The 22111-nt window shown below is 50.2% G+C and overlaps 1 protein-coding gene and 1 non-coding gene across 2 annotated transcripts in view; both read left to right on the top strand.

The window, feature by feature from the left end:
- The first annotated feature begins 3905 nt into the window (after positions 1–3905).
- Positions 3906–3979, top strand: trnai-gau (transfer RNA isoleucine (anticodon GAU)). The gene has a single exon. It is a non-coding gene; the product is annotated as a tRNA-Ile (tRNA).
- A 5457-nt stretch (positions 3980–9436) lies between these two features.
- Positions 9437–22111, top strand: part of ca12 (carbonic anhydrase XII) — a 64764-nt gene continuing 52089 nt past the window's right edge. Inside the window, exons 1-2 of the mRNA XM_078200138.1 lie at positions 9437–9539; positions 17000–17020. Coding sequence (XP_078056264.1) covers positions 9455–9539; positions 17000–17020 — 106 coding nt within the window. The 5' untranslated portion in view covers positions 9437–9454. The remainder of the gene's footprint in view (positions 9540–16999; positions 17021–22111) is intronic.

The following is a 22111-nucleotide window of genomic DNA, read 5'->3' as shown; positions in this document are numbered from 1 at the left end:
GAAGAGAGAATGTCCTGGGTGCGTGGGGTCCTTAATTATGTTGGCTGCTTTTCCGAAGTGTAGACAGTGTCAATGGATGGGAGGTTGGTTTGCGTGATGGATTGGGCTACATTCATGACCTTTTGTAGTTCCTTGCGGTCTTGGGCAGAGCAGGAGCCATACCAAGCTGTGATACAACCAGAAAGAATGCTTTCTATAGTGCATCTGTAAAAATTGGTGAGAGTCATAGCGGACATGCCAAATTTCCTTAGCCTCTTGAGAAAGTAGAAAATTCTACCAAAGTAGAATTTCATGTATTTTGATTCTTCTGAACTCCAGCAACCATGGGCTCAGATGTGGAAATCTCCCACGGCACAATTCCCTCAAGCCCAGCAAACTAGTCCAGTGAACCTTCATGGCGCTCTCTCTCTCGGGCAACTATATCCTGCCTTAAGGTTAAGATAAGGTTACAACATTCTGCTTGTGAGACGCTCCACTGAGCTAAGCTCTGGAATTCCCTCCCTAAACTGCATTTCCTCTCTCGCTCATCTGTGCCTTCAAGATTTTCCTTCAAGCCCATTTCCCTGTGATATAAATATGAGTTGTTGCGTGAGTAGTTATTGTTTTAATTAATTTATTATTGTCACAAGTAAAAGTTTAAAGTTTATTTATATATTAGTCACAAGTAAGGCTTACATTAACACTGCAATTAAGTTACTGCGAAATTCCCCGAGTCGCCACAGTCCAGCACCTGTTTGGGTCAATGCACCCTAACCAGCGCGTCTTTTCAGACTGTGGGAGGAAACCGGAGCACCCGGAGGAAACCCACGCAGACACGAGGAGAATGTGCAAATTTCACACAGACAGTGACCTAAGCCAGGAATCGAACCCGGTTCTCTGGCGCTGTGAAGCAGCAGTGCTAACCACTGTGCTGCCATGTAAGTAGGCTTACATTAGCCTACAAGATAAAAATGTGACAAGAGCTACATAAAGAGATATTTGGACAGATGACCAAAAGTCTTTTTTTATTCATTCATGGGACATGGGAGTCGCTGGCTGGGCCAGCATTTATTGCCCATCCCTAGTTGCCCTTGGAAAGCAGTTGAGAGTCAACCACATTGCTGTGGCTCTGGAGTCACATGTAGGCCAGACCGGGCAAGGACACTATTATTTATTAGTGTCACAATTATGCTTACATTAACACTGCAATGAAGTTACTGTGAAAATCCCCTAGTCGCCACACTCTGGTACCTGTTCGGGTTACACTGAGGGAGAATTTAGCACGGCCAATGTACCCTAACCAGCACGTCTCTCAGACAGTGGGAGGAAACCGGAGCGCCCGGAGGAAACCCACACAGACACGGGGAGGACGTGCAGACTCCACACAGACAGTCACCCAAGCCGGGATTCGCAGCAGTACTAGCCACCGTGCTGCCCATGGATATTTTATGGGAGTGTGGGTCACACCATGTGGGTTGCATGGGGGTGGGATGTGCAGCTGTGGCATGGGTAAAGTGATTTTGAGTGGATTCACACTGCTATTACAGAGGCTTGGCGAGGCGGGGAGTTGGTGGTGGTGTAATGGTATTGTTACTGGACTAGCACTCCAAAGACCCAGGGTAATTCTTCTGGGGATCCGGGTTCGAATCCCGCCACGGCAGATGGTGACATTTGAATTCAATAAAAAATATCTGAAATTAAGAATCTACTAGTGACCATGAAACCATTGTCGATTGTCGGAAAATCCCATCTGGTTCACTCATGTCCTTTAGGGAAGGAAATCTGCCGTCTTTACCCGGTCTGGCCTACATACAACTCCAAAGCCACAGCAATGTGGTTGACTCTCAACTGCCCTCCAAGGGCAACTAGGGATGGGCAATAAATGCTGGCCCAGCCAGTGACGCCCATGTCCCGCGAATGAATAAAAATACATTATGGCTTGGGTTACCTCATCAATGTCCAGCCACGGGATTCTGGATAGATCACTATTGTTGCATGTTGCCCATAGATTTTTGACAGTTCATTTGTGGACATATCATCCCTTAATATTCAATAATGTGCTGACAGTTTGGCAAGAGTCATTGCTAACTGACCACATCTATTATTCATTAGTAAGGGCAGCACAGTGGTTAGCAATGCTGCCTCACAGGGTTTGATTCCCGGCTTGGGTCACTGTCTGTGCGGAGTCTGCACATTCTCCCCGTGTCTGCGTGGGTTTCTTCCGGGTGCTCCGGTTTCCTCCCACACTCCAAAGGAATGCAGGTTAGGTGGATTGGCCATGCTGAATGCTAAAGGGCCATGGGTCCTAGGGTGGAGGGGAGGGCCTGGGTAAGATGCTCTTTTGGAGATTTGGTGCAGCCTCGATGGGCCAAATGGCCTCCTCCTGCACCGTAGGGATTCTATGATTCTAATAAAGTTATAGGATTGTCCATCAGCTGTGACTCTACATCCACCTTTCAGTTTTAGCTGTGTCCACACTCCTCACTTACACCTTGTCTGAGTGCCAATCCTCTCTGAAATTTGAGGCACGTACAAGGAGCCTAAAATCATTCCCCCTCTTTGCATCCAGGAATGCTGACTGACATTCCTTGTCTCTGAATGGCTGAAATCCAACACTCCATCATCCTGGAGTCTGCCCGTATGCAAGCTCCGTGCAGTCACTCACTGACTCAGGCTTTGTCCTCACCAACGTGAAGAATGCTTTTGTCCAGCCTGAAAACACTCTAAACTATTCACATTCAGCAGGACAACAATCTGGGTGTGACACACACACTCACTCTCTCTCTAACACACACACACATTCACACAGACACAAACTCACATATACACTCACACATTCACTCTCTCTCTAACACACACACATTCACACAGACACAAACTCACATATACACACACACACTCTCTCACACACACTCACATTCACACATACATACACTCACACATACACACACTCAGACACGCAAACTCACATATACACACACACGCACTCTCACACACACACACATACATACAAACACACACACGCATGCAACACACGCAACACACACAACACACTCACATGCAACACACACGCAACACACACACTCACATGCAACACAACACACACAGGCGCAACACACACTCTCACATGCAACACACACGCAACACACACATGCAACACACACGCAACACACACGCATCATGCACACACACACGCAACACACAATCTCTCTCACACACCCACTCTCTCTCTCAACGCACACACTCACTCACACTGAACTAGGCCTTTCCATAGTTGGCAGTGGGAGGTGGTCGGGGAGGCGGGGGAGTGGATTTGAGTCTCTCCCACTCTCGGAGTGGAGACTGTGGCACCCGGCAGTTAAACGATTATCAGGCAGCCCTGTTGAGAGTTGGCCTCTCCACACATCCCCGTGATGATGCCCAACAGCTGTCTGCTTTTGTGACCACCCACACGCGCCCCCTCCCACTCCAATCCTGCCAATAGACGTCTCACTGTCAAATTTAATGAACACTTCAGGGAACTGTTCTGGGACATTTCACTTCTGTAAAAAAGGCCCCACTGAAATCCCAATAGCTGCTGTTGTTAAACATCAATGCCAAGCTCTGCAAATCAGAGGGTCAATTTTGCGAGGGGAGTGTCTTTCTCTTCAGATGATCTGTAAAAGAGTTAAGCGCCAGGAGGGGGGAATCAAACTTCCACATATTGAGACCAGGCCAATCCTCTATTAATCAAATCATTTGGGAAAAGCAATCTGGAAGCTGCATTCAAAGTTTGAATCGTACATTGTCCACGCTGCACCGTCGTCATGGGAACGTTAGCCCTCCATTGCTAAGTCTGTGGTCATCAGGATCAGTGAATTTATTTAGCTAAAGCTGTCACCTGCTGATTTTTTGACCCTTTCGCAGTTCCGCTGATCAGAGCCGTGGGCCGGTTAGCTCGGATGGTAAGAGCGTGGTGCTGATAACGCCAGGGTCGCAGGTTCAATCCCCGTACTAGCCAAATGCAGTTACCTGTGCCTGTGGAGTCCAGGCTTACGGTGTGCTCAGTGGGAATCTCTTTGTCGGCACAGGCTAAGTTGCTTTGCGTAGCTCCGTTCAGTCACAATGCAGCCAAATTAGGGGCGGCACAGTGGTTAGCACCGCTGCCTCACAGCACCAGGGACCCAGGTTCAATTCCAGCCTCGGGTCACTGTCTGTGAGGAGTTTGCACATTCTCCCCATGTCTGCGTGGGTTTCCTCCGGGTGCTCCGGTTTCCTCCCACAGTCTGAAAGACGTGCTGGTTAGGGTGCATTGACCGTGCTAAATTCTCCCTCAGTGTACCCGAACAGGCGCCGGAGTGTGGCGACTAGGGGAATTTCACAGTAACTTCATTGCAGTGTTAATGTAAGCCTACTTGTGACGCTAATAAAGTTCATTTATTAGTCACAAGTAAGGCTTATATTAACACTGCAATGAAGTTACTGTGAAATTCCCCTAGTCACCACACTCTGGCGCCTGTTCGGGTTACACTGAGGGAGAATTTAGCACGGCCAATGCACCCTAACCAGCACGTCTTTCAGACTGTGGGAGGAAACCGGAGCACCCGGAGGAAACCCACACAGATACGGGGAGAACGTGCAGACTCAGCACAGACAGTGACCCAAGCCGGGAATCGAACCCGGGTCCCTGGCGCTGTGAGGAGGCAGTGCTAACCACTGTGCCACCCCGATGTAATAATAATAAACTTTCTAAGTTTACCCCTTTCATTCGTCTCAGCCTTTGGGTTTTTCAGATGATTTCTGCGCAGGCTCCCCCATCAGCCAGAGGAGCTTAAAACCCGACAATTTAAATGTAGAACATCTGGGAGATGAATGTTAACTTTGTTTAAACCTTCTATTTCTGTGATATTTTCCCCCAGCAGTGCCCCAGAGAGGAATCTCTAATCCTTCAACAATCACAGAGGGTCGCTTTGCTTCCATATATTCCACTAACCAGTGGCCTTTCATCTGTACAGTTCTAATCCCAAACTTAATGTCCCCTAGTCAGCGATCAGTGAAAATAATCTTTCATCATCTTCTCCCTCTCTCAAACCCTTTTGGAAATAGGAAGGTTCATGTGAAACTTCTTTCATGTTGAGCCATGCCCGAGGTTGTGATGAATAAGCAGCTATTCAGAGGAAATCTTCCTGAATTAGGTAATTGTGGGTGGCAGAATTTGGTGGATTGGAACTCAAGTTGGTCAAGAGCCCATGTGCCAACTTAGAGTGCTCCCCTCACACTGACAGCCCGAGTTTAAGTGGATTCTCTGTCCTCCCAAGTTCACCCATTTGTGGTTACTCCCATCACTGGACCTTCCTTCAGCGGAGTCTCCAACAGGAGGGTTGAGCAACTGACTGATATCGAAAGGGTCGTAAACGTAGCCCAATCCAAAACTCAAACCAGCCTCCCACCCATTGACTCCGTCTACACTTCTCGTTGCCTCGGAAAAGCAGCCAGCAGAATCAAGGACCCCACGCACCCCGGACATTCTCTCTTCCACCTTCTTCTGTCGGGAAAAAGATACAAAAGTCTGAAGATACGCATCAACTGACTCGAGCTTCTTCCCTGCTGCCATCAGAATTTGAAATGGACCTACCTCATATTAAGTTGATCTTTCTCAACACCTTAGCACGGTGGCATAGTGGTTAGCACTGCTGCCTCACAGCCCAGATCCTGGTTCGATTCCCGGCTTGGGCCACTGTCTGTATGGAGTCTGCACGTTCTCCCCGTGTCTGTGTGGGTTTCCTCCGGGTGCTCCGGTTTCCTCCCACAGTCCGAAAGACGTGCTGGTTAGATGCATTGGCCGTACTAAATTCTCCCTCAGTGTACCCGAACAGGCGCCGGAGTGTGGTGACGAGGGGATTTTCCCAGTAACTTCATTGCAGTGTTAATGTAAGCCTACTTGTGACTAATAAATAAAGACTGTAACATTACATTCTGCCAACCCCCAAGCCCTGATCGCCGCGTCCACTGATCAGCCTCCCTCCTCTGCAGAGTTCCTCCCTCCCAACAACCCCCACACCATGGACCTGCTCCCCGACACCCCTGCCCCCATCAGGCTCCCTTGGCACTACCAGGCAGGCAGGCAGTTGCAGGGTGCCAGGCTGGCACTGCCCCATGGGCACTGCCCCCTGCCCCTGACGGGGCTTCAATGGTCTCTGATCCCACTGGTGAGGCCATCACGTCAGGTCCCCGTTGGTGGGTACCGTCTGTGATCCTCACCGGTGAGGATCTCGCCCAGCAAGGACAATAGGGTAAACATGTCATTGATATTTAAACCAGCCCCGCGTCCTTCCTCGAGCCTATCGCAACAACACATACTCAGTCTCACACACAGGCACACACACAAAGATTGAGGTTGGGATTTCCCCCTTCATCGCCCCCCCCCCCTCGTTCACAGCGGTGGGATTTCCCGTTTTATGCATCCCGGCCACCGGCAAACCGGCGGAGGACCGTGCCAGCGAGAACGGCTGGAAAATTCCAGCCTGAGTATAAAGACAGTGCATGTAGAATCTTAGAATCTCTACAGTGCAGAAGGAGGCCATTTGGCCCATCAAGCCTGCGCCGCCTTTCCAACAGATCATGCCCCACAGGCCCTATAGCCATGGCCCCACGTATTTGCCCCACTTTCTCCCTAATCTTCACATCCTGGGTCAATTTAGCATGGCCGGTGGGTGCACCTAACTCGCACATCTTTGGACTGTGGGAGGAAACCCACGCAGACACGGGGAGAACATGCAAACTCCACACAGACAGTGACCCAAGCTGGGAATCGAACCCGGGTCCCTGGCGCTGTGAGGCAGCAGTGCTAACCACTGTGCCACTGTGCCACCTTGTTTTTTTATAGATTACAGTTAACTATTTCTGGCCTCCCGCATTGCAGGCCTGTGGTTTCTCCAATGGGATTTGATGATTTAAAGTTTGGCCTTGCAAAGCGAAGGGTTCACAGCAGGTTGCGAGCTTTCCGACGGTCGAATAGCTAAGAGGTTGGTTCTCAGGTTTAACTTTGAAACTGGGACTGGCTAAGTCCATTGGCTGCTTGATGACTTGTGGCTAGTTTCAGAGACAGAGGCTGGAATCTTGCCACCCTTCACGCCAGCGGGAATTTCTAAGCCCGCAGCAGTGAATGGAGATTTGGCTGGCTGCCAAATTCTCCAACCTCACTGCAGCAAGAGCGTGGCGTGAGGGGGCAGTAAGATCGCGCCCAGGTTCTCAGACTAGCTGATGATCGATGGTTCCTCAAAGGCCAAGGTGTCATTGCCTTTGCCTGTGTACGTTGTCTCGCTCGTGTTTTTCCTGCAGTCTGACTCGATCTCTCTCTCGATAAAACTTGTTATCTTAAGCCAGTTTCAATCACATGACCAACACTGGTGATAGAAAAGGCTTCACTGTGCAAAAGGAAATGGGTCTTTCACGCTTAACTTGCAGATAACAGTTCTCAGAAGCTTTCTTTTGTTAAAATTGTTAAAATCTTTTATTAAACCTGGAGCCACACATGAGGGCAGAACTTTCTCACAATCTGACAGAGCGTGGGATTTTCCCACCACGCTCACCCCAAGGCTGGAAAATCCCTACCGAGGTCATCAGATCTTTGCATGCTCCGTGCCCCGCCTGCTACGAATCCTGTGGCGGGCGGGACAGGAAAATTCCGGTCAGAGTGTCAGGTTCAGATGGAAAACTTGCATGTATCTCTCCAGCTCCGAAAGCGTGTGTGGCTTTTGCTGACAAATAAACCTGTTGGACTTTAACCTGGTGTTGTTAAACTTCTTACTCTCTCCAGTTGCACAGCCGGGTTTCCTCTCCAGGATAAAAGCAAATTACCGCGGGTGCTGGAATCTGAAACCAGAAGAGAAAACGCTGGAAAATCTCAGCGGGTCTGGCAGCATCTGTAAAGAGAGAAAAGAGCTGACGTTTCGAGTCCAGATGACCCTTTGACCTAACCAGCACATCTTTTGGACTGTGGGAGGAAACCGGAGCACCCGGAGGAAACCCACGCAGACATGGGGAGAACGTGCAGACTCCACACAGACAGTGACCCGAGGCCGGAATCGAACCTGGGTCCCTGGCGCTGAGAAACAACAGTGCAAACCACTGTGCCTCCAGAATCCTCAAATCCCCTCTAAATCTCCTGCCCATTCCTTAAATCTATGCCCCCACCCCCACCTTTCTATCCACATCTCTCATTATTTATTTATTTATTAGTGTCACAAGTAGGCTTACATTAACACTGCAATGAAGTTACTGGGAAAAATACCTAGTCGTCACACTCCGGCGCCTGTTCGGGTACACTGAGGGAAAATTTAGCACGGCCAATGCACCCTAACCAGCACCATATTCGGACTGTGGGAGGAAACCGGAGCACCCAGAGGAAACCCACGCAGACACGGGGAGAAAGTGCAGACTCCGCACAGACAGTGACCCGAGCCGGGAATCGAACCCGGGTCCCTGGCGCTGTGAGGCGGCAGTGCTAACCACTGTGCCATCAGGATCCTCAAATCCCTTCTAGACCTTCTGCCCCTTTCCTGAAATCTATGTCTCCCCTCCCCACTAAGGGGAAGGTTTTATTTTCTATCTAACCTATCTAGGCCCCTCATAATTTTGCACAACCTCGATCATGTCCCCCCCCCCCAGCCTTCTCTGCTCTAAGGAAAACAACCCCAGCCCTAACCAGCCTCTCTTCATAGCTGAACCGCTCCAGCCCCGGCAACGTCCTGGTGAATCTCCTCTGTACCCTTTCTAGATGCAATCACATCCTTTGTGTGTTTGTATCCCCTGCACCCCACCCCCCTCTCCCTTTGTTTAACAGTTCTCCCAGTTTTAACCTCGGACTCCCCTCCTGAACCGTTAACTCTTCTCCCCAGCAGCTAAAACCGTTGTTAAATCTTAAACTTTGCAATAATGAGAGGGAGTGGGGGAGGGGGAACAAGCCTCACAATTATAAGCCCCTTGTTTGTGGTTAATATATCAGTGGCCATTTACTGAATGGTCCAAAGATTAAATGATCCACAGGTTATTTTATTGCCCGAATCAATTTCCTTTTTTTTTTGTCTGCTGTAACATTCGGATTTACCACACAGGAAATCAGTAATTTCATTCGAAGAATTTTTCTAAAAGTTCCTGCAGTGAAAGATGTTAGTTAGTGAGAGAGAGAGGGGGGGGGGGGGGGGTTGGACACTCTGTGAGGGGGAAGGGAAATGAATGAATGAATGAATGCTCCATCTTTGGGACCCCGTTCATCGGAGTTTCTCACTGCCTCTGGCATTTTGATGATAGCTGTGGGGTTTTGAACAGGTCAGGCAGGTTCCACATTGTCCAGCAGCTGCACACAGTAACGCCCAGGTGAACTGTGTGCCCAGCCTCCAGCAGCAGTCTGTATAAAGAGCCTAGAACCAGAGGCACAGACACAGTGAGAGGGAGAGGCAAGACAAGCAGCAGCAGCAGCAGCGCAGTCCGCACCATGTCCCAGGGGCGAGGATCCTGCATCTGGGGATCAGTAATTCTCATCTTCCTGCAGCCAAGCAGCCGACTCCTGGCTTCTGGAGGTCAGTGAGGAGGGGTTGGCGGGGTGGGGGAGGGGGGGTTCTCTAGTGGGGCTTCACTTACCCCCCCCCCCCCCCCCCAGGAGGAGGGGAGAGAGGGAATGGGGGCTCCAGGGTCTTCACACACTCTGGGGCTGGAGGATTTTCACTTACTCCCTGGGAGAAGGAGAGGGGGTTGGGGGGCTTCATTTTAGGCACTTCATTTAGTTTCAGTGTGATTCACTCAGACTGGGGGTCGGGGGGGGGGGGGGGGTGTTTCAGTGTGAGGGTCCTCACTGCCTGTGGGGGGGATTTCAGTGTGCTGTGGGGGGGGTTTGGAGTGAGGGTCCTCATGTGGGAGGGGGTTTCAGTGTGCTGTGGGGGGAGGGGGTTTGGTGTGAGGGTCCTCGGTGGCTGGGCAGGCGGGGGGGATTCAGTGTGCTGTGGGGGGGTTCGGAGTGAGGGTCCTTGCTGGGTGGGGGGGTTCAGTGTGAGGGTCCTCACTGGTGGGGGGTTCAGTGTGCTGTGGGGGGGTTCAGAGTGAGGGTCCTTGCTGGGGGGGGGGGTTCAGTGTGAGGGTCCTCACTGGTGGGGGGTTCAGTGTGCTGTGGGGGGGTTCGGAGTGAGGGTCCTTGCTGGGTGGGGGGGTTCAGTGTGAGGGTCCTCACTGGTGGGGGTTCAGTGTGCTGTGGGGGGGTTCGGAGTGAGGGTCCTTGCTGGGTGCGGGGGTTCAGTGTGAGGGTCCTCACTGGTGGGGGGTTCAGTGTGCTGTGGGGGGGTTCGGAGTGAGGGTCCTCGCTGTGGGGGGTTCGGCGGGGGGATTCAGTGTGCTGTGGGGGGGTTCAGAGTGAGGGTCCTTGCTGGGGGGGGGGGTTCAGTGTGAGGGTCCTCACTGGTGGGGGGTTCAGTGTGCTGTGGGGGGGTTCGGAGTGAGGGTCCTTGCTGGGTGGGGGGGTTCAGTGTGAGGGTCCTCACTGGTGGGGGGTTCAGTGTGCTGTGGGGGGGTTCGGAGTGAGGGTCCTTGCTGGGTGGGGGGGTTCAGTGTGAAGGTCCTCACTGGTGGGGGGTTCAGTGTGCTGTGGGGGGGTTCGGAGTGAGGGTCCTCGCTGTGGGGGGTTCGGCGGGGGGATTCAGTGTGCTGTAGGGGGGGGGGTTCGGAGTGAGGGTCCTTGCTGGAGGGGGGGTTCAGTGTGAGGGTCCTCACTGGTGGGGGGTTCAGTGTGCTGTGGGGGGGTTCGGAGTGAGGGTCCTTGCTGGGTGGGGGGGCTGTTGTGGTGTGAGAGTCCTCGTTGTGCTCTGGGAAAACTTGTCTTATTTACTCAGTTTGCCCTATTGTGTGAGGGTGCTAAGCCTCTTCCTGTGCTGCCGAGCTGGCTGTTCATGGGGTTACACAGATTGTGTAGAAATATAACAACTATTTTGCCCCTTGAGTCAGTTCTGCCAATCAATCAGATCATGACTAAGCTGCGACTTAACTTCATTTACCCACCTTTGCCCCTGTCCATAATTGCTCTGGTTAACAAACGATCTGTCAATGTCAGCTTTAAGGGTAAGAATTGATCCAGCAACATTGCAGTTTTTGAAAGATTGTTCCAAACTTCTACTGCTGTGGGAGGCGGGGGTGGGGGTGGGTTCAGTGAATAGAAGTAATTCCTTACCTCCCGAAAGGTTTGACTCATGCTCCTTAATCCTAGATTCCCCAACTAATGGAAACAGTTTCTTTTTATCCTCCTGGCCAAATACCGACCCCTGAGGAACACCCCCACAAACTTCCCTCCGGGCCAAAAAGTGTCCATTGATCATTACTTTCTGCCTCTTGATATTGAGCCAATAGCAAGTTGTTCCTGTCTCTTTTTATTCCAAGAGCTATAACTTTCCTCACGGGTCTGTTGAGTGGAACTGTATTGAAATGTCTTTTACAAGTCCATATACACCTCATTACCCACATCGACCCTTTCCGTTACCTCCTTAAAAACTCCAGCAAACATGATTTCCCCTTTAGAAATCCATGCCCACTCTTCCTAATTACCCTATATTTTTCCATGTGACTACTAATTCTATCCGGGATAATTGTTTCTGGAAGCTTCCCCAGCACCGGTGTTAAATGACTAGCCTATAATTGCTGAAGTTATCCTTCCAACCTACTTTGAACATCACTACTCGCACACACCTTCAGCCCCCCGCAAGCTTTTGGATTTGGTCATCGGCGGGGGGGGGGGGGCGTTCAGTCTGAGAGTCCTCGCTGGCTGTGGCAGGGGAGGGGGGGCGTTCAGTGTGAGGGTCCTCGCTGGCTGTCGGGGGGGGGGGGGGGGGGGTTCAGTGTGAGGGTCCTCGCTGGCTGTCAGGGGGGTGGGGGGGGTTCAGTTTGAGGGTCCTTGCTGAGGGGGGAAAGGAATTAATGCTGGAATTGTACCGGATGGGTGAGGCTGGGACAGCGATGGAGCAGTTGGGACCCCCTGGGACAGCGATGGAGCATTTGGGACCCCCTGGGACGGCGATGGAGCAGTTGGGACCCCCTGGGACTGACTCCCCATTAGGGAAATGCCCTCTCTGTGAGCGGAGTCTGAACCCTGGCTTCAGCCTTAGCTCTAGAAAGTTCCGTGAGGCACACGGCCAGGCTAATGAGCATCAATTTCCAACATCTGGATTGATAAATACAGGGATTTCGCTCAGCACCTTGCTGCTTCAATTTGGGATTCTGGGAACATACCTGAGACTTTAATGGGCTCTGTGTTGAGAGTTTAACAGGGAAATAGGGTCTGCGTTCAGATTTGATGGGGTCTGCGTTTGGGGTTAAATGGGGTCTGCGTTCAGGGTTTGATGGGGTCTGCGTTCAGATTTGATGGGGTCTGCGTTTGGGGTTAAATGGGGTCTGCGTTCAGGGTTTGATGGGGTCTGCATTCAGGGTTTGATGGGGTCTGCATTCAGGATTTGATGGGGTCTGCGTTCAGGATTTGATGGGGTCTGCGTTCAGGATTTGATGGGGTCTGCGTTCAGGGTTTGATGGGGTCTGCGTTCAGGGTTTGATAGGATCTGCGTTCAGGGTTTGATGGGGTCTGTGTTCAGGGTTTGATGTGGTCTGCGTTCAGGGTTTGATGGGGTCTGCGTTCAGGGTTTGATGGTCTGCGTTCAGGGTTTGATGGGGTCTGCGTTCAGGGTTTGATGGGGTCTGCGTTCAGGATTTGATGGGGTCTGCGTTGAGGGTTTGATGGGGTCTGCATTCAGGGTTTGATAGGATCTGCGTTCAGGGTTTGATGGGGTCTGTGTTCAGGGTTTGATGGGGTCTGCGTTCAGGGTTTGATGGGGTATGTGTTCAGGATTTGATGGGGTCTGCATTCAGGGTTTGATGGGGTCTGCATTCAAGGTTTGATGTGGTCTGCGTTCAAGGTTTGATGTGGTCTGTGTTCAGGGTTTGATGGAGTCTGCGTTCAGGGTTTGATGGGGTCTGCGTTCAGGATTTGATGGGGTCTGCGTTCAGGATTTGATGGGGTCTGCGTTCAGGGTTTGATGGGGTCTGCGTTCAGGGTTTGATGTGGTCTGCGTTCAGGGTTTGATGGGGTCTGCCTTCAGGGTTTGATGGGGTCTGCGTTGAGGGTTTGATGGGGTCTGCGTTGAGGGTTTGATGGGGTCTGCATTCAGGGTTTGATAGGATCTGCGTTCAGGGTTTGATGTGGTCTGTGTTCAGGGTTTGATGGGGTCTGCGTTCAGGGTTTGATGGGGTCTGTGTTCAGGATTTGATGGGGTCTGCATTCAGGGTTTGATGGGGTCTGCGTTCAAGGTTTGATGGGGTCTGCATTTGGGGTTTAATGGGGTCTGCGTTCACGGTTTGATGGGGTCTGCATTCAGTGTTTGATGGGGTCTGCATTCGGGGTTTAATGGGGTCTGCGTTCACGGTTTGATGGGGTCTGCGTTCAGGGTTTGATGGGGTCTGCGTTCAGGGTTTGATTGGGTCTGCATTCGGGGTTTAATGGGGTCTGCGTTCACGGTTTGATGGGGTCTGCGTTCAGGGTTTGATGGGGTCTGCGTTCAGGGTTTGATGGGGTCTGCATTCGGGGTTTAATGTGGTCTGCATTCAGGGTTTGATGGGGTCTGCATTCGGGGTTTGATGGGGTCTGCGTTCAGGGTTTGATGGGGTCTGCGTTCAGGGTTTGATGGGGTCTGCGTTCAGGGTTTGATGGGGTCTGCGTTCAGGGTTTGATGGGGTCTGCGTTCTGGATTTGATGGGGTCTGCGTTCAGGGTTTGATGGGGTCTGCGTTCAGGGTTTGATGGGGTCTGTGTTCGGGGTTTAATAGGGTCTGCATTCAAGGTTTGATGTGGTCCGTGTTCAGGGTTTGATGGGGTCTGCGTTCTGGGTTTGATGGGGTCTGTGTTCAGGGTTTGATGGGGTCTGCGTTCGGGGTTTGATGTGGTCTGCGTTCGGGGTTCGATGAGGTCTGCATTCAACGTTTGATGGGGTCTGTTCAGGGTTTGATAGGATCTGCGTTCAGGGTTTGATGGGGTCTGTGTTCAGGGTTTGATGTGGTCTGCGTTCAGGGTTTGATGAGGTCTGTTCAGGGTTTGATGGGGTCTGTGTTCAGGGTTTGATGGGGTCTGTGTTCAGGGTTTGATGGGGTCTGTGTTCAGGGTTTGGTGGGGTTTGCATTCAGGGTTTGCTGGGGTCTGCGTTCAGGGATGGATGGGGTCTGCGTTCGGGGTTTGATGGGGTCTGCGTTCGGGGTTTGATGGGGTCTGCGTTCAGGAATTAATGGGGTCTGTGTTCAGGGTTTGATGGGGTCTGCATTCAGGGTTTGATGGGGTCTGCGTTCAAGGTTTGATGGGGTCTGCATTCGGGGTTTGATGGGGTCTGCGTTCAGGGTTTAATCTGGTCTGCATTTGGGGTTTAATGGGGTCTGCGTTCAGGGTTTGATGGGGTCTTCATTCGGGGTTTAATGTGGTCTGCGTTCGGAGTTTGATGGGGTCTGCGTTCAGGGTTTGATGGGGTCTGTGGTCAGGGTTTGATGGGGCTGCGTTCAGGGTTTAATGGGGTCTGCGTTCGGTGTTTGATGGGGTCGGCGTTCAGGGTTGAATGGGCTCTGTGTTCAGGTTTTGGGAAGACACTCTGAACATTGTGGTTTGTTGTGTGGCGTTACAAAGTGGCGATGAGTGAGTTATTGTAGACCGCAGCCTGGGGATGAGTAGTTCTCCATGAGGATTTGCTGCTTCAATGGACATAAATTCTGTCTAGGGCAAATCTGGGAGGGGAGGGGGTCTCTGTGAGTTAGACCTTTGCCCTGTGAACTTCCAAATGCTTTGCAGGCTAACTTGCTGGAAGGGTCTTGCAAAGGTCTTATTCTCAGACCTTTGTAAATGACGAGGTCAAAGTCTCTGTGCAATTGAGAGATAAACGAAAGAGAGAATTAAACAGAATGGATTAGAGTTGAATCATAGAAAAGGAGGCTATTCAGCCTATCTATCCTATGATAGCTCATTGAAAGAGCGATTCAATTCATCTCTCTCTCTCTCTGTCCTTTCCCCCATTCCATTCAAATTAAAAAAAATATTTATCCAAATAGATGTTCAGTTTCCTTGTGAAACTTGCTATTGGTTTCACTTCCAACATGATCAGGTCAAGCGTTCCAGGTCACAAGAACTTGCTGCGTGAATATATATTTCCTCCTGCTTCCTCTTCTTCTTTTGATCATTGCCTGTTGCTCCCCTGCCAGTGGAAACACTTTATCCTGATCTATTCTATCAGAAACTCGTGATTTTGGAAACCTACTCCCCCTTAATAACTGAGTGCCATCGCCCTGCCCTTTCCCCGTACCCCTGCGCAGTGTTTCTATTCAGATGATCATCAATTAAATGCCTCGATTGAACCCGCCTCCCCCAGGCAGGGCATTCCAGACCCCAACCACGGGCTGTGTGACAAGGATCAGTAGCACAGTGGGTTAGCACTGATGCCTCATAGCGTCAGGGACCTGGGTTCGACTCCCGGCTTGGGTCACTGTCTGTTGTGGAGTCTGCATGTTCTCCCCGTGTCTGCATGGGTTTCCTCCGGGTGCCCTGTGCAATTGCAGTAAACACAGTAAGAAGTTTAACAACACCAGGTTAAAGTCCAACAGGTTTATTTGGTAGCAAAAGCCACACAAGCTTTCGGAGCTCTAAGCCCCTTCTTCAGGTGAGTGGGAATTCTGTTCACAAACAGAGCATATAAAGACACAAACTCAATTTACATGAATAATGGTTGGAATGCGAATACTTACAGTAATTGCAGTAAAACATCCCCATCACTACACTCAAATCCTCTCGCGATGAAGACCAACATACCATTTGCCTTCTGTACTGCCTGCTGTACCTGCGTGCTTACTTTCAGCGACTGATGAACGAGGACACCAAGGTCTTGCTGAGTATCCACCTCTCTCAATTTACACCCATTCAATAAATGATCTGCCTTCCTATTATTGCTACCAAAGTGGATAACCTCACACTTGTCCACATTTTACTGTGTAGCATTTTCAACCGTCTGGCTCTCTGGCATCACTTCATATTTTAGGAGGATTGGATCAGGTACAGAAAGGGAGGGAAAGAAAGATTGGATTTGAGAGAGTGCAGAGGGGGTTTAAAAAAAAAAGAAGTAACAGAAAAATATGTCAATCTCCAGCAATAATTGAGACTTGAGCAAGTTAACTTGGTCCCCTTTTTACGTGGGTTACAGAGGCTGTTGGCCACTGCGTCAACAAGTCGTTCAAACAAGTATTTGTGCTGTTCGTTACCAGCCCTGACTTTCTGTGGAAGGGTGATTAATGTGTGAATTCAGTATTTCCTGGTAAGTTCATGTGGAGGCTAATACTGAGATGTTATTAGTGCAAAGCAACCAGTCAAACAAGTTGCAAGTTCTGGAGGTTCGCGACTCCTGGAATATCTCCTTGTCCCCTGAACTTATTGGCCAATTTTGATCTGTAAAAGGGTGGCACAGTGGTTAGCACTGCTGCCTCGCGGCGCCAGGGACCGCCAGGGACCTGGGTTCGATTCTCGGCTTGGGTGACTGTGTGGAGTTTGCACGTTCTCCTCGTGTCTGCGTGGGTTTCCTCCCGAGTGCTCCGGTTTCCTCCCCACAGTCCAAAGATGTGCAGGTTAGGTGGATTGGCCACGCTAAATTGGCCCTAGTGTCAGGAGGATTAGCTAGGGTAAATATGTGGGGTTAATGGGGATAGCCCGTGTGTGGGTTTGTGGTCGTTGCAGACTCGATGGGCCGAATGGCTTCCTTCGGTACTATAGGGATTCTATGATGGGGATAGGGTCTGGGTGGGATTGTTGTTGGTGCAGGCTTGATGGGCCAAATGGCCCCCTATTGCACTGTTAATGCTATGAAGTCAATTTTCGCATCAATAATGCTTCATTAAGCAACTGGTATTTCTCCAGCAAGATGTGTTTGTACAAAGGTGAATATTACACGCTTCATGATTTGCTTTCATTTAATGTGTTCATGTCCTTTTCTTTACAGCGTCTGACTGGACTTACAAAGGTGAGTGTCTCCCGACTGCATATTTCACATCCCATTGTCTGGTAATGTACTCAGTTTTCCTAGGCTGCTCCCACGCCGCACATTAGCGATCAGACTGCGGTTAAGTGGAATTTATCGAGTCTCTCTCTCCCCGTCGCTTTCACAATGCCAAGGTGTCAAATTGCCTTAACAGTGCCTTGGAACAAATTGGGAATAGCGTCTATCAGGCAGTCAGTGGGGTGGAATGTCACAGAGTAATACCACCTCCCCACGCTGCCTCACTCTGGATTTGACTCAGGTTGTGTTTACATGGTGAAAACTGAACTCTGCCGATATTATCGAACGCCAAGAGATTCGATTTGATTTGTTTTTCTCGGAGAAGCGAGGGTTGAGTGGGGATTTGACGGAGGGATCTGGACAGAGCAGATGGGGAGGAACGGGTTTCCATTGGGTTGAGAAAACGAGGGTCGCATTTAAGGTAGTTGACAAAAGGCGACACGATAAACCGCTTCACACAGCGAGGGGTTAGGGTTTGAAAAGCACTGCCTGTGAGTGTGGTGGAGGCAGGTTCAGCAAAGACTTTCAAGAGGGAATCAGATTGATTTGATTTGATTTATTATTGTCACGTGTATTGGGATACAGTGAAAAGTATTGTTCCTTGCGCGCTATACGGGCAAAGCATACCGTTCATAGAGAAGGAAAGGAGAGAGTGCAGGATGTAGTGTTACAGTCACAGCTAGGATGTAGAGAAAGATCAACTTAATATGAAGTAGGTCCATTCAAAAGTGGTGGCACGGTAGCACAGTGGTTAGCACTGCTGCTTCACAGCGCCAGGGACCTGGGTTCGATTCCCGGCTTGGGTCACTGTCTGTATGGAGTTTGCACATTCTCCTCGTGTCTGCGTGGGTTTCCTCCGGGTGCTCCGGTTTCCTCCCACAGTCCAAAGATGTGCGGGTTAGGTTGATTGGCCATGCTAAAAAAAAATTGCCCCTTGGTGTCCTGGGATGCATAGATTGGAGGGATTAGTGGGTAAAATATATGGGGGTAGGGCCTGGGTGGGATTGTGGTCGGTGCAGACTCGATGGGCCGAATGGCCTCTTTCTGTGCTGTCGGGTTTCTATGATTTCTATGAAAAGTCTGACGGCAGCAGGGAAGAAGCTGTTCTTGAGTCGGTTGGTGCGTGACCTCAGACTTTTGTATCTTTTTCCCGACGGAAGAAGGTGGAAGAGAGTATGTCCTTGATTAAAATAAAAGCTAATTACTGCGGATGCTGGAATCTGAAACCAAAAGAGAAAATGCTGGAAAATCTCAGCAGGTCTGGCAGCATCTGTAAGGAGAGGAAAGAGCTAACACTTCGAGTCCAGATGACCCTTTGTCAAAGCTGGATATATAATTGATTACACTGGCTGCTTTGCCGAGGCAGCGGGAAGTGTAGACAGAGTCAATGGATGGGAGGCTGATTTGAGTGATGGACTGGGCTTCGTTCACGACTCTTGGTAGTTTCTGGCGGTTTTGGTCAGAGCAGGATCCATACCAAGCTGTGATACATCCGGAAAGGATGCTTTCTATAGAGCGTCTGTCAACATTGATGAGAATCATAGCGGACATGCCGAATTTCCTTAGCCTCCTGATAAAGTAGAGTCATTGAGGAGTGATGGTGAGCCGTCTCCCTGAATCGCTGCAGTCCATGTGGTCAATGGACGGTTGGCTGAGGTTGGTTAGTCTTTAACATTATAACTGGCGGCACGGTGGCACAGTGGTTAGCACTGCTGCCTCACAGCGCCAGGGACCCGGGTTCAATTCCGGCCTCGGGGTCACTGTCTGTGCGGAGTCTGCACGTTCTCCCCGTGTCTGCGTGGGTTTCCTCCGGGTGCTCCGGTTTCCTCCCACACTCCAAAGATGTGCGGGTTAGGTTGATTGGCCGTGCTAAATTGACCCTAGCGTTGGGGATTAGCAGGGTAAATATGTGGGGTTATGGGGGTAGGGCCTGGGTGGAATTGTGGTGGGTGCGATGGGCCGAATGGCCTCCTTCTGCACTGTAGGGATTCCATGATTCTAACCTTCACATTGGTTTGAGGTGGAAATGCAGAGCAGCAATGCTACATACAGCGGAGAAGTGTGGATGTCTTCTTTCTCCACTGAATGGGCCTTTAATTAGGCTCCGTCAATGGAATCGCATCCGAAAAAACATGTTTACCTTTAACGCAGGCCTAATTATCTGTTGACATCAAAATCCCAAAATGAATGGATTGCTTTATTTTCAAAATTGGCTCAGGGTGGATTGCGATTTAAGAGGTTTATTGGCATGTGAGGGGAGGCGATGGCCTAGTGGCATTATCAGTAGACTATTAATCCAGAAACTCAGCTAATGTTCTGGGGACCCGGGTTCGAATCCCGCCACGGCAGACGGGTGGAATTTAAATTCAATGAATGAATTGTCGGAAAAATCCATCTGGTTCACTCCTTTAGGGAAGGAAATCTGCCGTCCTTACCCGGTCTGGCCTACATGTGACTCCAGAGCCACAGCAATGTGGTTGACTCTCAACTGCCCTCGGGCAACTAGAGACGGGCAATAAATGCAGGCCCAGCCAGTGGCTCCCACGTCTCACAAATTATTTTTTAAAAGTCTCTTAAAGTTGATTCAACTCTTACAGAAACTTTCTGCATTTAGCACGTAGTTATGATGTGGAGATGCCGGCGTTGGACTGGGGTAAACACGGTAAGAAGTTTAACAACACCCAGGTTAAAGTCCAACAGGTTTATTTGGTAGCAAAAGCCACACAAGCTTTCGGAGCCTTAAGCCCCTCCTTCAGGTCAGAGACCCAGGAAGAAGGGGCTTGGAGCTCCGTAAGCTTGTGTGGCTTTTGCTACCAAATAAACCTGTTGGACTTTAACCTGGTGTTGTTAAGCTTCCTGCTGTGTTTAACCACGTATCCAGCCTTGTCACAAGCTTTGTAATATTTCCACTGAAATCACAGTCAGAGTTGCCAGCCTTGCTCATGTTTCCGAAAGCAATTTTTGAGCCAACAATTTATATAACTCAGCAATGCTCTGGAGTTTGGTCTCAGACGTTTCCTGAATGTCAGACAGTAACAATAGGTTCAAATATCCGAACCAACCTGCTTTAGCTGCCGGTATTAATTATTGCGTCAGTTTTAAGTCACTTGGATCGAAACTGATATTTGGGGATTTTGAAATCTATCTTCCTTCTCACTGAGTTCCGCATGTCAATTAGCCAACAAGAAAACGATGGGTGATCACAGGTCGTCAGGGCGAAGGGGAACGCGTCTGTGATTATCGGCTGTGAGGCCAGAAACACAGGACTGGCCGTGAGCCCCACATCAATCACAGCAGCACTGAACACCGGCCTGAGGGCTAAACTTAACCATCGACAACCGGCCACCTCTTGAGGCCCCCTGTAGTTATCCTACCTTATTCGCTCGCTAACCTCAGTCAGTATTTGTTAATTATGTTACAGTTCTATAAACCGTTGGTTAGGCCGCATTTGGAATACTGGCTGGAATTTTACCGGGCACGCTTGCCCCGATTCCGGGGGCGGGCAAGGCTCGGAGAACGACATTCTCCATTGGCTACTGGTGGGATTGTACAAATCTCGGGTGGACGTGCCAGTAAAATTCCGCCCACTCTGTCCAATTCTGCTCACTGCACCACCAGAAAGACGTGGAGGCTTTGGAGAGAGTACAGAAAAGGTTTACTAGGATGTAAGTAAGTAAAATAAAGTCAAAAGTTTATGAGTCATAAGTACATTAACGCTGCAATGAAACTACTGTGAAATTCCCCTAGTCGCCACACTCCGGCGCCTGTTCGGATCAATGTACCTAGCCAGCATGTCTTTCGGACTGTGGGAGGAAACCCGAGCACCCGGAGGAAACGCATGCAGACACGGGGGGGGGGGGGGGGGGGAATGTGCAGACTCCGCACAGACAGTGACCCGAGCTGGGAATCGAACCCGGGTCCCTGGCGCTGTGAGGCAGCAGTGCTAACCACTGTGCCACCGTATAGATGTTCCTTGGTATGGAGGGTATTAGCTATGAGGAGAGATTGAATAAACCAGGATTGTTCTCCCTGGAAAGATGGAGGCTGAGGGGCGACGTGATAGAAGTTTATATAAGATTATGAGGGGAACAGATAGAGTGGACAGTTGGAAGCTTTTTTCCCAGGGCAGAAATGATAATTACAAGGGGACACAAGTTCAAAGTAAGCGGGGAAAGGTTCGGTGGAGAAGTGCGGGGGAAATTTTTTACACAGAGGGTGGTGGGGGCCTGGAATGCACTGCCACGTGAGGTGGTTGAGGCAGATACATTAGTGACATTTAAGTCTTATCTGGATAGACACATGAACAGGTGGGGAATAGAGGGGTACAGGCGGTTGGTCTAGATAGGACAACATGATCGGTGCAGGCTTGGAGGGCCGAAGGGCCTGTTCCTGTGCTGTACTGTTCTTTGTTCTTTGTTCTTATTTCATCCGAGTAACTATACCTCAGCTGTCCATTGTTAAATTGACTTTGGCCAACCATTCGCCAACAGTGTCACTGATGGTTGGCCAATGTCCCAGCATCCTTTAGCAGTTACATTGTTAAGCCAATTGCATTGTTAAAGACAGGTGAAGATCATTGGCTCAACCTCTAGAAGAGTATAAATGGATGCTGCTGGAACAATTGAGGTTGGGGGAACCATAAGGGGTTTGTAACTCTGCTTAGCTGTATGTAGAATAAACTTGTTGAAGGTAAAAGTCAAGCTGCCATATTATTTCTCCACCATCTTCTTTATTGATCTTAGCATATTCTTATTGCACTCACCCATCATAGAATTGTAGAATCCCTACAGTGCAGAAGGACGCCATTTGGCCCATCGAGTCTGCACTGACTCTCCGACAGAATCCAGACCCATCCCTGCCTGTCCTTGTGACCCCACGCATTTACCCTTCGAATCACAAAGGGTGCTTTTAGCACAGCCGACCCAGCTAACTCGCACGTCTTTGGACTGTGGGAGGAAACCGGAGCACCCGGGAGGAAACCCACGCAGACACGGGGGGAACGTGCAAACTCCACACGGACGGTGACCCAAGCCGGGAATTGAACCTGGGTCCCTG

The sequence above is a fragment of the Mustelus asterias genome, chromosome 29, assembly GCF_964213995.1.
Source record: "Mustelus asterias chromosome 29, sMusAst1.hap1.1, whole genome shotgun sequence".
Classification (NCBI taxonomy): domain Eukaryota; kingdom Metazoa; phylum Chordata; class Chondrichthyes; order Carcharhiniformes; family Triakidae; genus Mustelus; species Mustelus asterias.
Note: the sequence above shows the minus strand (reverse complement) of the source record. Positions and strands in the feature narration are given on the sequence as shown.